At 42.3% G+C, this 15,326-nt stretch overlaps 2 protein-coding genes across 26 annotated transcripts in view; one reads left to right on the forward strand and one right to left on the reverse strand.

Moving 5' to 3' along the window:
* Positions 1-15,326, forward strand: part of LOC125772116 (nuclear hormone receptor FTZ-F1) — a 100,999-nt gene that overhangs the window by 83,568 nt on the left and 2,105 nt on the right. For all 25 annotated transcript variants that reach the window (XM_049443495.1, XM_049443496.1, XM_049443492.1 and 22 more), the window contains 4 exons: positions 6,136-6,383; positions 6,460-6,827; positions 7,572-7,770; positions 15,048-15,306. In XM_049443495.1, the coding sequence (XP_049299452.1) occupies positions 6,136-6,383; positions 6,460-6,827; positions 7,572-7,770; positions 15,048-15,306 (1,074 nt within the window). The remainder of the gene's footprint in view (positions 1-6,135; positions 6,384-6,459; positions 6,828-7,571; positions 7,771-15,047; positions 15,307-15,326) is intronic.
* LOC125772126 (probable ATP-dependent RNA helicase DDX17) overlaps positions 1-15,326 on the reverse strand; it is a 120,453-nt gene that overhangs the window by 42,340 nt on the left and 62,787 nt on the right. The gene's annotated exons all lie outside the window — the stretch shown is intronic.

Genomic DNA, 15,326 nt, shown 5'->3' on the forward strand with positions numbered 1-15,326 from the left:
GCAGGGATGAAACGAAGTCAAACGGTTAGTGGACAAACCAAAGTCAACTAGTTGATCGCATGAATAAGATGCTGTAGAAAACATGTGTTCATAAAATGAGCTTTAGCAGAAATATGAGGAAATCTTTCCAAATAGATAAGACCGCTCAAATGTTTGACATAATGTTAAAGAAAGATTTAGTTGGGAAACATAAAAAAATAATGTTGCTGCATTTTGGTTAAAATCCTATAACCCAAGGAGAATTAGTCAATATTCATCTCCATATGTTTTTTCCCCGGATAAAATAACTCCTTCCGCGTGAAATCCACTGCTTTAGAAACCTAATAACGTCAGCCACGCGATACGAAATAAATAACATCTAATTATATTTCCCTTCCCTGGAGTGGTCGAAGCGAGCCTCGCAGCATCCAAACAGTGGATGCCGGAGAAAATTCCCAAGACATCTCCAATGTAACTACACAACCGTCGCACTATTAGCCATCAGCACAAAACAGTAACCCGCCCAGCCGCCATTGACATTGGCCCAGTTCCAGTACCCCGTGGGCCACGCAATTTCTCTTCTATTACCCAGCACCGTAATAGTCCCAGTGTGACCACCGACTCCAAATCCCGTTCTCCCGGCCCGGCCGCGGTGGCTCGCGAAGGGAGAAAAATCGTGACGTGCAAGAGTGTGTGCGGTGGTGAGCCTCTCTGACATTGGACTCTTGCGCTTTTTTTTCAGTTTTGTTTTGCTTCACGGAGAGTGGAACCCGTGTGGATGGGGGAAGGGCGGCGGGGTGCTGGAACAGTAGATGGAGCGTATGAAGTAATAGAGTTAACTATTAATCATCGTTAGTTTTCCTTTCGCCGGTTTCGCTTTTCGCTGCTGGTTCGTTGGCGGTGTCTTTCTCTCTCTCTTTCTCTCTCGAGAAGCGTCCGCCCTCTTCTGTTTTGCGCTAGGATGACTTGCTCTAGCTTTCCAGCTCCAGTGTCGACACGGGCCACCCGCGGGAGGATGGTAATGAAAGTGAAAATTCCTACACTTATTATGCAGTCGGCTGGTCGGGACCGGATTGCAGTTATGCAGTAGTGTAGTGCACCGGTTGTGATGTATGCACTTTCTGCTCAGCTGGTTTTTGCATATTATGACCTTGTGATCTATTTTACCATTTCCTATTTTTTATAGCAATATTTCATTTGCTTATTTTTTATAGTTTCTTTAAATTGTAGCATAGAACATATTTTATAAACATTAATTTAAATGAAGTATTAATTTTTTTCCGCCATGTTTGGCTTAAATTCATTACCAACAATTTATGCATTTCCATTAGCACACGCACTCATGTTACACGCAAAGTGTTTAATGGTGAGCGGAGAGAAAAAAACAGTTTATGCCACCATTTCCACCAACGAATGTTTATGCCTTTCGACCCACTTTCAACTGGTGCCCGTTAATGAACACCCCCAAACGTCCATTCGTTTTGTCGTCTAAACTAATGCAACTGCCGCGTCCGATTAGCGTTAACGTGTGGCACATATCCATTACTTGGCGCTGCAATTCATTCACCAGCAAATCAATTTGCAGCCTCACCTCCACCTTCTTCATTCTCAAGTGTTGTTCGGGACACTTTCTGCGGGAGTTTGATTCCAAAATGGGCGGGCAAAAGCAATCCAGAGGGTCTTATTTTTGTCCCACCCTGTCAATTCCGACGCCTGCAAATGTGGCTTACATTTGCGGTAATAAGCCGGCAATGTTTGTATGCATTTGTAGCGTCGCAACAAAAGAACCACTCTGGGAAGCACAACCAAATTGGACATATATTTTTTTTTTTGCACCGAAAGACGCACGGTCTATCTATGCTGCGGTCTCGCCGGTCGATGGATGATGGCGATTTTAAGACCACGCTGTGGGCTAATTCAATTACGTGTTACAGCATACGGTGAGGTTTAATATGAAGCGGGAACCGTGTTAAGATTTGGACGACGGAAACCTGGGAACTTGGGTGCAAAACAATTGCAAGAGTGCCTTGTTTGTTCGCCATTTGGTTGGTCATTGTTTACTGGTGGGTCATATTTAATTCGCGTCGTGCCTTTTGCTGCTCTGGCGCAGGGTGGGTCATTTTGCACTCTCGCTCATAAACAATAACTGTCCAGCGAGGGAAGGGAAGTGCATTGTAGACCGTACACCGTGTAGCCCAAACATATGGCGGAGGGGTACAGTACGTCGTGTAAAGCAATGACGAAAGCTGCACTTCAAAATGTCCAAACGAATTGAGCAGAATGAATTACTTGCTTGCAAAATAGAAATCGTACCAAAAACCTCTAGCTTATTCTCGCGTTTCTCTCCATCTCACTTTGCTTCATTTTAGTTTGGTGAGTGTTTCGCTTTAATTTATTTCCCATTGCGTTTTATCGCATCCAACATGCAAGAGCGTTCTATTATGACTAAACGTGTCTGCTACCTCTGCTTTGTGAATGTATGTGTTTTTTATGCTTTATTGCATAAGAACTGCATGAAAGATAATGGTGCAGTTTTGCAGTGCACTTTTTGTTTTGGTGCAGTTTTTTTACCAAACAAAGCAACAACAACAAAAAAAGGAAATACAACCGGAAACCTCTTTCCTCTTCTTGTACCCCAATGCCCTGTCCGTGTCCATTTTGAAGGTGGTAAAAATAACCTTCGTAATGTCTGGCTGGCATGATGATGTTTCGGTGATCGGTTTGGAGAAACTTTCTCCAACAATTCTCATTTATGCCTCCATTTCCTGTGCCGGCAAGAGATACGGTTCGGTTTGTTTTTCGGGACGCAAAAATTGGGAGGCAAAAATTAGCACGCGCTGAACCGAAACGTATAGCCAAACCAAACCGTCCGGAGGCACCAGAGAAGGAAGATCTGAAGCGTGAAAGCAAAACCCCCTACCCCATTCGCCCGCCGGTAGGAAAGGACCCCCGAGGAAATATTGGGGGAGCTTATGCTGCAACATGCAGCGACATTCGCACTTAATGTTGTTTCGCTTTTTTTGTTGTTATTGGTGAGTTTTGTTTTTATTTTTCGGGCCGAGTGCATATGCAACAAGTACCGCACTTCGTTCCACACGGCATTTTTTTTCCCGGTTCCAGTCCGGTAAACACCCACCCTGATTGGTTCTTGCCATTATGTTCGGGATGCGCCTAAAAGATCATCCATCCCTGACATCGTGTTGTGATGGAAGTGTGATGGGGATTTTTTTTTTTGGAGGTATCGGGCGAGATATTTTTGTAGCATAAAATTTAACGATTTCAAGACCCGTTACATGAGGTTCCGCGGTGAGATGCAACACAATTCGTCACGGTTCGGTACACAACTGGGCCAACGAAAAGTGCATCCACCGGACGAAGGATATTTTGGAAACAAAAGGGAATGGCAACGCATTTGTAAAATGTTCATCCCGAACAGGCAATTCTTTGGTTTTTGGGGTAGAATAATTATGAGTTTGGTACAGACAATGTAGAAACTGTGTCACATGTCAGAGAGTATATCACATGCCTTTAGTACTATTTAAGAATTCATCAGAGGAGACAGGTTTAGGTGAGTCTTGAAAGAATATTGGTAAACTTCGTCTATAATAGAATTTCCAATCTAAGCTCAAGAACTTTGGAATATAAGGAATATATTGTAGATATGGAATTCCTGGAGACTTTCAGGAGCTAGTCCAATACTGGAGAAGCTGGATTCCTATACGTTACCAACGAAATACCTCACAGACAGAAGGAGAACAAAAAGGAAATGTAAGAACTTTGAGACTTAAGTACATTTCCAATAGGACAACAATGAAGACTTTGGAATGTGATCTGATATCACAACTAAATATTTTTAAATCAATGTCTAAGTTATTCTCAAGACACTTGAAATGTATTTCTCTATTTTTAGGGAACTTCAAGTAGAAGTTTCAAAAAACAAAAAAAAATTCTTTGGAGTATAATCAAAGAAAACAGAATTCGTTTTTATTTTTACACTTATTGCTACTTAAACAAGACCAATTAGTTAATGATCAAAAACAAAGAAATGTCCCTTGCGTGCTGTCGATTCTTCATCGTGCTCAATTTCGTCACCCAAAAAATTGGGTCATTGTTTTAAAACATACAACCTGCAGGAACTGTACCTTGTGCAACCAAATTTTTACTTTCGCTTTCGTACGACCCCACAACAATTTACACGAAGTTAAGAATTTAGACACCGTCTGCTTTCTTTTCAGTCGATTAAATGAATAACAAACCGCTACAGACACACACGCACGAACCAAAAATTTACAAACCGAGTAAAAGAAAATAAATACGCTGACATAGTCACCTTTAGCCGTACCTTCCGTGTACATTTAACTGTGTTTCAACCTTTCCGATAAACTTATAGCAATGGGTGTGTTTAAACAACGGCAACCAAAAACTCTATAACGGTTTTGATCGGAATGAAAAACTATCATACCGCAGACTCTGTGCGTTGTAAACGGCAAACATGTTGATTAAAAACAACTTTTGTCAAACAAAAAAAAAGGAAACGGTTTAAAGCAAACGTAAATACGTACAATGTTTTTGTTGCCTAAAAGCATCCAAAAGTGCTACTAACTGTACTGGTCCGGAAGCAAATTTGCGAAAAAAGGAAAAAAAACAGTCTTGCTAGAACATGCACCGGCTGTTTGCAGCATACCGATGCACCGTAAACGTTAACCGTGCGCGACTGTTATGATAACTAGCGTGTTTGATGGAGACTAATTGGCAGTTTGAAAATTAATTTCATCAAGAGGACGAAAAAATGCCTCGAGAAAAGAAACAAAAAACCCCAACAACACCAACAAAAAAACGCATCACCAACAGAATGGCCGGCAACGATGGGAAAGGGAAGTCAATTTAATGGAACACAGACACGTCGATCGGTTACAGCTTGTGTGTTAATTTTGTGTGTTTTTTTTTTCGCTTTCTTTTTGGAGTTTTGTTTTAAGGAGTGTCCTACTTTTTTCTTCATTTCTTTTCGCACCGAAAATAATACGTTCCGGGTGTCATTAAATGCGTTAATCGCGAACCAATAGTGGCACATCGTGAAACGGCTGCCATTGTTAGGTATGAATTCGTCACCTGTCTTTGCTGGTAGCTAGTTGCGTAATCGACGTATCAAGCTAAAAGGACTAATAGTGTAATCGTTTAGTCATTTAGATAACACGCTTTCACGAAAAGACGGACAAAGCCCTTAAGGTTCTTCATAGTCGAAAAGAATAGCGAACCATTCTTTAAGGGTTACGCTTACTCGAAACGGTCAGATACGATCTGGAGTTCTTATAACGGTCTTTGGCGTCCATTTGGCGGCTGCCCTGTTTTGTTGTGAATTGGCACAAAAAAAACTTAGAACTGCATCACGCTGGATCGTGAGAACTGTAAAATCCTTATAATTTAGGTCTCAGTATACTATTCGCACAGGAAAAAGAAGCTTAAAGGGACCGTTTAATAAGCCCTTTTGGGGAATGGGAAAAAATCTGAAAAAATGGGAAAGAAATTTTTTTTTGAATCCGTCACCGAGGATTAGTTAAACGAAAAGCACAACAAAACGAAGACTCCAAAGCAAGACGCAAGTTCTACGCCGAAGATAAACACAAAATGTGATCTAAAGTTAGAAGCATCACACATGCCTTTACCCTTCTGCATCCGAAACAACATTCCGGGAAGGTAACGGTAGCGGTTGCATCGTCACAGCTTACGACTGTGCGAACATTGCGTTTCTTTTCGCTTTTTCAAGATACTATCCGTTGTTTTCAAGCGCATCATCCATCAACAGGTAGAATATTGGGCAAAATACGCAAAATGGGACAAAAAATGTGCAACACAAGCTTCCAGGAATGAAGCAAAGCTCGCGAAAAAAGATCATCTTTCACAGTGTTCACAAGGAAGAAATCCTAACGCCTTAAGGTATACGAGGTTTTTTTTATTGTTGTTTTGTTGGATCCATGTATGACCTACTTCAGCGTAAAAGTGTTTCAAATTTCTGTGCCCAACTTCCGAAGCAATTATTTCGTAAACTCTCACTACCAACAACCGATACGACCGTGCATACAATTTCTTCTCATAGTAACTTTTGTCCAACTAATTGTCCTTTCCGTTTTCACATATATTTTCTCCTACTCAATGTAGCTGTGCGAGCCGATAGGATGCGCGGTGGACGAAACAAATTTGGACCCATGTACAAACGGGATCGGGCGCGAAAGCTGCAGATCATGCGTCAACGACAGCTCGCCCTCCAGGCCCTGAGGGGTTCGATCGGTGGTGGTGTCGGTATTGGTACGCTCGGTTCGGACGGTGTATCGCCACAGTTGCAGGGTCTAGACTATCACCAACCGTACTCGAGCATGCACATCAAACAGGAAATTCAGATACCACAGGTAGGTGTCCAACATCGGGGTGTATATGAAGAACTATCCTAATCCAACGCTCTATACCTATCTCCTCCTTGCACAGGTCTCATCCTTAACGTCATCGCCAGATAGTTCGCCCAGCCCGATTGCGATCGCCCTTGGACAGGTTAATCCGCAGACGACGATATCGCTCAGTAGCAGCGGAGTCGGCGGCAATGGTGGTGGTGGTGGCGGTGGTGGCGGCGGTGGAGGTGGTGGAGGAGGCGGTGGTGGTAATAATGGATCCGGTGCCGGCACCGGCAGTTCCAACTCCAGCGCTACCAGCATCCAGAATCCGCTGTCCGACTCAAAGCTGTGGATGAGCGCCAACTCGACGACCGCCTCGCCCCATTCGCTCAGTCCGAAGGCGTTCAGCTTCGACTCGAATCCCACCAGCACGGCCGACTCCGGCAATCCGGCCGACACCCTAAGGCTAGTGTTATTTTGCTTTCTTTACTTGGTACTAACCATTAACCTGTCTGACATCCGCCAGATAACGATCAGCGGGGTTTTATCACTAACAAATTGGTCCTGTATGTCCGTAGGGATAACACGCGTCGAAGTAGTAAAAAAGAAGCAATGTTCATCAGCAAGAAAAGATTTATATTTGAATATTTCATAATATGTAGCAGATATTTCTTTCTTATTAATTTCTCTTCAATTCTTCATATTGCTTCTTTTGAGTCCTGTTATTTCGGCTCAGTTTTGAAGTTTTCAATTTTATTTAAAATATCTGCTGCCATTTTGAAATGATGTTCTTATCTATGAATTTATTGATCTTTAATTTGATATTACAATATCACTTATCTTCTTTATTATAATAATTTAGTATTTTTTATACTAATCAAATATATTATCATAAACTAAATATTATAGTTCATCAAACATCAATAATTAATAGTTTTTCTCTCTCTCTACTTTGTTTCTTTCCCGATTGCTCCATCCTTTCATCTCTTTTTCCCTCTCCCAATCCGATACGAACCCATCATTTCCCCCGTCCTCCCTAAATCTGGATTCAAATAATGTATATTAAAAAAACGGACGTACACACACGTTCCAAAATTGTGTAACATGCTATCACAATTTACGCTGTTCCTTTCGCATTCTTTCACAACCTGTTTCTGGCTGTTCAATACAAAATTACGCTTCCCGGCCCGTGAAATTCGCCTCCTCCAGGGTATCGCCGATGATCCGCGAGTTCGTCCAGTCGATCGACGATCGCGAATGGCAGACGTCGCTGTTCTCGCTGCTCCAGAGCCAGTCCTACAATCAGTGCGAGGTCGATCTGTTCGAGCTTATGTGTAAAGTGTTGGACCAAAATCTGTTCTCCCAGGTCGATTGGGCGCGAAATACGATATTCTTCAAGGATTTGAAGGTAGGTGTCTATGTACGTATAAACTTGATGGAAGCGAACGTAGAGTGACTTGTAGAAATTAGGTATTTTTGATCCGATCAGTTTACAAAGGATCGGACCCGCATGAGAAAAAAAAACACCCCCTTCGCTGATGTTGTGTTTAGTGGTTTACGGGATTTTGACCACTTTTTTGTTTCAACCCCAACCTACACGAATACAACTCTATAATCGCACGATCTCGCTTTGTTTGCGGGCGGTCGGTGCAGTGCGACGAAACATATATAGCAAAACAAATTCAACTCCCGCCAGGCTCACTCTCAATTTCAGCCGCTGACCTACTTGTGAAGCTGAGCCGAACATGTGTGCATTAAAAATGAATGAATAAAAAAAACCGCCGGCGATGGTACGGACGAAATATCGGAGGGTGCGGGGTTGGAGAGAAAAAAAAATGGCAAAACTTCAACGCACACGTACGCACGGTTTCACACGCGCCCGAATGGGGAAGGTTGGTCCGTTCGTCAGCGCTCAAAAATAACGTCGTCAACGAGCGACGACGGTAGTGGTCGCCATCTCGCCAAGAAAAATGAATTTTCAAATGTGCCACCCCGTTCCAATGTTTGTTCTTTACCCACCACGGGAGGGCTTTGATCGGTTGCCAGATCACCCCGCTTTTTTATGCTTTTCTATGTGTGCGAATAAATTGAATGAGGTGTTCTTTTTTTTCTATGTGTGAGAATGTGTATATGTTTGTACGCACTGTCAAGATCCGGGGGGTGGAGGGACACCACTTATGCACCGCAAAACATCGAGGAAGGGTTCGGAAGGCCTATGCTATACCACGCCGATGGACACAATGTTACACACCGCACGATTGTATGTTTATGACTTTTTGCGTTGTAAATTTTGTTCCACCGTTAGGGGGTTGGGTTTTTTTGTTTTTCTTAGTCTCTGGGTAAGTTTGTACAAAAAAAAAACTGGGTAGGTTACAGAAACCACAACAAATAGTTACAAGTTGAGCAGAATGGACTTGGTGCCGTAATTGCTAATATCTTAGCAGCTTGGAGAAACCGATCGTGAGAGCATCAAGGCTTTAAGATGGAAGCAGATTTATCAATATCCAATATTTCAGGTGGAATGCCAGTGGGTATTATTAATCTTTTATACTTTTCCTCATGAAAACCCTCCAAGTCCAATATTTGAGGTAGTTTTCCATTCCAAAAGCTGGAAAATAAGATTCTTCCCTTGGACTTCTGAATGTTTCTGCAGGGGAGATTCCTTAAGATATTCAGATCACTCAAGAACTCGTTTGATTTCCGTGAAGACATCCCAGATCTGATCAGATACTAATCAGAACTAATTATGGACCCATTTCCAGAGGTTCAATTAACTTTTTTTTATCTGGTGAATGGTACATCTTTTGTGTCAAACAAGTGAAAAAGCACAAGAATCAAACGCTTCTTTTGAAACCCATTGCTAATTCCGCAAAACCGGCCAATATCTTGCGGAATAGTTATTTTAGTGTGGCAAAGAAGAGGTGCGAGAAAACGAAGAAACACCAGCACTTTGCAACTGTTTAGCGTAACATCGGTGTCGGTTCATCATTAAGCGAGCGTGCTCGGTGTCCGTTGGCTTCCAAATACCATTCCGATCTCACAAAACGTGCAAAAAAAAGGGAAACCGGCCATCCACAGTTGATGGAAAAGCGAACGTGAAACTTCATTTCGTTTTAGTCGTTTCTTGACTGGCGATCGTAATGCACCAAAAGAAAAATGCGTTCAAGTGCAATATCAAGTTGTGTGTGTGTGTTGGTTGATTTTATTTGTTGCTAGTACAGTACCGAATGTACACCGTAAGACCACTGGTAGTAAAATAAACAGGTGACGAAAAGCATGCAGTTTCACCTCTAATGTAAAGGTGGCGTTCTGCTTCTCAGACTACGCTGGGGAGGGATATTAAGTCGGTGCATAACTCGCCTACACACTGGCAGTAACAAAAAAAACAAAGCAGAAATGCAACAAAATCAAAGAAATGAACACAACTAGCCACTTCCTCTCGACCAGAGCTCCCCATGCATGTATGTGCCTTCCGCAACAATCGAAAGGGCTCAATGTTTTGAGGTTTAGACCACTGGGTCGCTATAAATCGTTGCTTCCATTGCCTGACCCTACGGGGTGGGGTGGCGGATGCAGGCGGAAAATGCATTTCTTGTGTGGTGCTTGCACCATCGCGTAAATTTACTCGCGTGCCCACGAATAAAGCAATAGCAAAAAAAAGGTTTACCACGATTCGTACGGTTTGCAGTTACATTCAAGGGATCGCCAATGGTCCATTTCCCTCGGAACTTCGGAAGTGGATGGAATAAATATATGTACAAAAACACACATACAGTAGAAGTAGTACAAACAATACATTTCAGCTAGTGCACCTTGCGTTAGGAATTTATCAACGAACGAAGTGAGTGAAGAAACACGGTGAGGCAAAATAGTTAAATCCTCCAACAAACTGGAATGCTCTCGTGTGTGCGTGAGTGGAATGTGTGGACTTGAGCGTTCTACATTATGTAATTGAATCGATTGAAGGTATTTAACCTAATTTCAACGTGTGCTTCGCACGCTCCGCTGCTAGCGTACGTATGTCTTTTCCTTGCGACTATCCGGAACTAGACGATTTAGGCAGGTTGTTGTTTCTAGAAAAGTAAAATGAAAAACATGTATACTCCTGTTGAGCATTTTGTGGATAGAATGGAGGTTTGAACTTAACCTCATTTTTGGGAAATGCTTTCAACAAATTCTATCTTTTTTGTTTTTTTGATTCAATTGAATTGTATCCAATGTACAATGCAAGTATCTGATCAAGAAGATCTTACAACGACTCTAGCTTGCATACATCGTTATGTTGTGTGAATCCTGGTCACGGCACCACAATGTAATATGCGTTTGATAGGACTTATTTAGTATACACATTGAACAAATTATCGAAAAATTATCAAACACTTCATAATGCTCATCTAGAGCCCGTGTACTATCTGGACATAAATCTACTGAGCTAGTAAACCAGTGATCGTGAATGCTTGGCGATATCTCCAGCGACAGGTCCCGTCAATCTTCCGAAACCAGGTCTCCCTCCAAAGTGTGGTGGCTTAACTTATAGCCAATAAATAATTCATAGCTCAGCACAGCCGCGAGTCACCTAACCGTACCGCCCGCAGCGAACATATTCTGTTCAACTTATTTAATTTCATTTTCATTTCTTTATCATCTGGCGCTGTGGGCAATCAAAATAAAATCAACACACACACACAGAAAAACCGTTGATTTTTTAACGTTGTCTGGACTTTCGCACCGCATTCTTCATCGCGCGCGCGAAGATGCGCAAAGACGCAATGGCGCTGAATCCGACCGGCACACACTGTTGCGTCGTTTCCTCTCGCTTTCCCTTTTGGGGCTGCTTTCGATCCATCGTGCACCGACAAAAATCCGTGTCAAGGTTACACGATTTCACCACTACCATCACCACCCATCTTTGCCCCATCTTTCACGCACCGGTGGGTGGTGGCGGAAGGGGGATGAGTTTGAAGTTTTTTTTTTCTACTTCTCCTTAGCAGTAATATATTTACTTTTTTTTGCCTCTTCTGTTGCGCGTTGCGTTATGGCCGTTGGGTGGCGCAAACATGTAAAGGAAGCGCATCATCTGGTGGGCCTTGGTTTGTATGTTGCAACCGCTAGGCAAGAGAGCAGACAAAGTCGAACTAATTTTAAACCCACTATCCACTGCGTTGGTAGGCGTTGAAATTAAAATAAAACAAACAAACATCTGCAGACCGAAAACAGTGAAAGAATTTTGCAAAACAAAAAAGATGCGTAATAAATGCCAAAAATGTCCATGCCAGACAGCATGCATGCACCACGGCATAACGCAACTTCCGAACGACGAAGGAAGCGAGCCGTAAATCAAAACCATTCGGATCGTTTTTGGTGATTTATGCTCCTTTTAAAGCAAATGAGCAGCTCATCTGCTAACGCAATCGCAAATGTTTCTCCATTTTCTGTTTTAACATTAATTTCGCAATATTAGTTTTTAAAATTTGTGTCTTCTGCTTCCAAAATGGCCACTTTTAGAGAGCTAAAGAAACATTCGTTTTTTTTGGCTTCATTTGGAAATCTGTTAAAGCACGCTAAAATTAGAACGTACAATCGATGATTCTTTCTTGTACGGGATCGATCTAGAAATCGGTACGATCATCGGCTCTAACGCTCTGATCGCATCGAAAAACCGGCGTGCCAACTAGCGCACCACGTTCGACAGCATAATTACAAGCATTACAGTACAATCTTGCCATCTTTACGCTGCACGACAGCCGAAGGCCATCCGGTTCGACCCTTTCGGGGAAGGACCTCCGCGCCACGTAATGACATTGTCCCGTTTTCCCTTTTTGGGGAAGCTATTAAATCGGGCGACCGTGTACTACCGGTACCGGCAAGGGACGGTGACTGTTTGTTTACTAGCTTTGCTAGACGGTGGTAAATATCTCACGTTCGTTGTTGTTCCGGTACGAACTAGTTTACGCTGTTGTTCTCAACCCGTGCGGCTCCATTCTATCTGTCGCGATCGACTGGAGACCTCCTGTATGGAGATTTTTTTTCTGTTGTTGATGTTGTTGCCGATTGATGATTCATGAGGTGTGCTCAGACGGAGCAATTTGTTGGAGTTCCCAAAAACGGTTACATGTGACCGTAAACAGGATGTAAAGTATGGTTTCGGTGTCTCATGGTTTTATTTTTTTGCGAATCAAATAAACAAAACCAATATTTGAGAACAAACTAGAAACAAAATATGATGTAGATGATGTATTAAATTGATTCATTTTCCTTTTGTTTTATTCTCAATAAAGAAAAATCACTGAATAATTTCAATTAACCGTCGCTGTACCCGTCGATGTTGTGTTAATTCCCTTGTTTTGTTTCTAATTCACGATCGCTAGCGTTAAAAAATTAGGTTAAAGCTAAAAGGAGGCCATAAGGATTTTTCACCACATTCGTCCAAGCTGGAACTAGAACACACTACTTATTCTAAAGGAACTTCTTAAGTAAACCGTTCCTACTTATTACCCCCCATTACTAGCCACCTTCCAATAGAAGCCTCCATTGCGTAACGAAGCAGAAGTGCGTTCTACTTTTCCCTATCCAGCGTCCTATGCTTCCATATATTTTTTTTGCCATTTTATTCTTCTGTACACGATATAGTAGATTTTGTGCTGGTGGCCCACTTTCAACACCGGGACCCACTTACCGCGGATCCGGGGTATGGATCCTTTTTTTTGTAGGTTTCCCTTTGGCTTCCCTACTAAAGGATGCCCTCGCTCGTACAAGGGAAAGTAGCACACTTGCATGCAGCACTATAGACCGTTCCTGTTTTGTATTTCGCTGTAGTGTTAGGCTGAAGTTATTATTCCCTACCCTGAACGAGATGCACCGGCACTTGTTTAGGATATTATGTTTCGACGAAAGAAAAGATATAATAAGCAGCGAGCAAATAGCCACTTCCTACCTCATCATCATTCTGGCACATCATCTTAAACACTTGGCCAAACGGAGATTTTTGCCATAAGGTGTGAAATGGTTCAGTACATAGAACCGAGCCGGAGGCAGTGTTCGAAATACAGCTAAAAGAGAGGCAACTCCTGTTGATGAGTAGAATACGCTAGAGACCCATTTTACCTAGTTTTTTTTTGTTTCGTTTTTCCACTCCTGTAATGCTTTCACTTTTTTCTTTCGCCACTTTGAGAACCGTTTACAATGTGCTCGATAGACAAACGCCCAGAGTGCAGTGTAGCGACAGGGATGATGCAGTTCTGTATGCCCGCTTTTGGCTACATAAAATGCATAGGAAGGATACAAAAAAAAGCGGGAAGATGGTAGGAAAGGCTTGTTCATATCACTTTCATCGCAAGCTAATGCCGGTTACAGGAGCGGCTGAAAATAAATTCCTTTCCCATCCTAAACTGGGTCAATGGGTCAGCGCGGGATGGGTATGGGTATGGGTATGGTAATTGAAAGGATGTGAAGTAAAAAAGCGTGCCTCGATGAGAAACTGTTGTGGCGTACCGAAAGGCAAAAAAAGGGGTAGAATCTAAGGGGTAATGGGGGTAGTGGAAAGCTTCATTCAATGCTTGGGAATGGATTTAATCTGCTCCATTTCAATCTTGCTGAGTGTACAGATTCATACATTGTTGGGTGCCTAACGGTGTCCTGCAGTGATGGTAGGAGAGCAGCCTCTGCTAGGATGAAATGTAGCTCCATGATTCTAACATAGGCGTGTTGATTCTAAGTATTCTGTAGTGAACGATTTGTATACCTTTTATGAATATTCATGTTTGTGTTAAGGCAATTGTGCCAAACAACATGCATCTTATCATTATCTAATGATATTGTTATTTTTGTACACTAGATATTGATACTTGAGAGTAATTTTATTTTGATACTTATAACAAAATTTAAAATATGATCTAAGTATTACTGAGAACCGCTTTAGTAATGTGTGACTCATCTAGAACCTAAGTTCGAATTGAAATCTCCGGCGTGGATAACAATTTTTTGAACTAGAAAAAAATGAATCAACTCATGTCTCATAACAAATTACTTCATTACTTTTAAACCAAGTGAACTCCTTCGCAATTCGTCAATGAAAAAGAAAAGAAAACAGTTTTACCGAATAGACGAAGTTTTGTGCAACTTTTGGCTTGAGCTGTGCAGCTGGTACTCGGGCGTGGAAATTAGTCTCTACCGAAATGAAAATGACAGCCAGCGGAGGTATACAAAAAGCAAAAATCAACAACCGAACAGAAAACTCCATTTTACAAGTAATTGATCGTAAATGGTGCACCGATTCGGGTGGTGGAAATGAATCAACGTCAAGCAAAGAGTCCGCAAAACAGACAGGTTTGTGTAGAAGACAACAGAACTGTTCAACTCGCAGTTGATGAGCAAGAAATTGACTATACCCAATGATGAAGAACAGACAGACAGAGAGAGAGAGAGAGGGAGGGAGTTTACCAAGATGGATGAAAATCTGGGCCATGGTCAAGTGATTGTTGGACAGCTTGAATAGCGGGCCCATTTACACTCGATGACGTTTTCTTTGGCCGCATTGTGACTGTGTCGCTGGGGATGCTTTTTTTGGGGTCTTCTTTGGCAAATTCTTGAAAAACTTCAAACTCAACATCATCGAAACGAAAAAGCTGAAGGACATCCTGATGGGTAACTTAAACTACATATTGTTTCTATGCTGTCTCCTTCCAGGTGGACGATCAGATGAAGCTGCTCCAGAACAGCTGGTCGGATATGCTGGTGCTCGATCACATACATCAGCGCCTGCACAATGGGCTACCGGACGAAACCACCCTGCACAATGGGCAGAAGTTTGATCTCTTAGGTTTAGGGCTGTTGGGCGTACCGAGCCTCGCCGAGCACTTTAACGAGCTGCAGAACAAGCTGCAGGAGCTCAAGTTCGATGTCGGTGATTATATCTGCATGAAATTCTTGCTGCTGCTAAATCCCGGTAAGTATGAATGAGGATGA

The sequence above is a fragment of the Anopheles funestus genome, chromosome 3RL, assembly GCF_943734845.2.
Source record: "Anopheles funestus chromosome 3RL, idAnoFuneDA-416_04, whole genome shotgun sequence".
Taxonomy (NCBI): Eukaryota; Metazoa; Arthropoda; class Insecta; order Diptera; family Culicidae; genus Anopheles; species Anopheles funestus.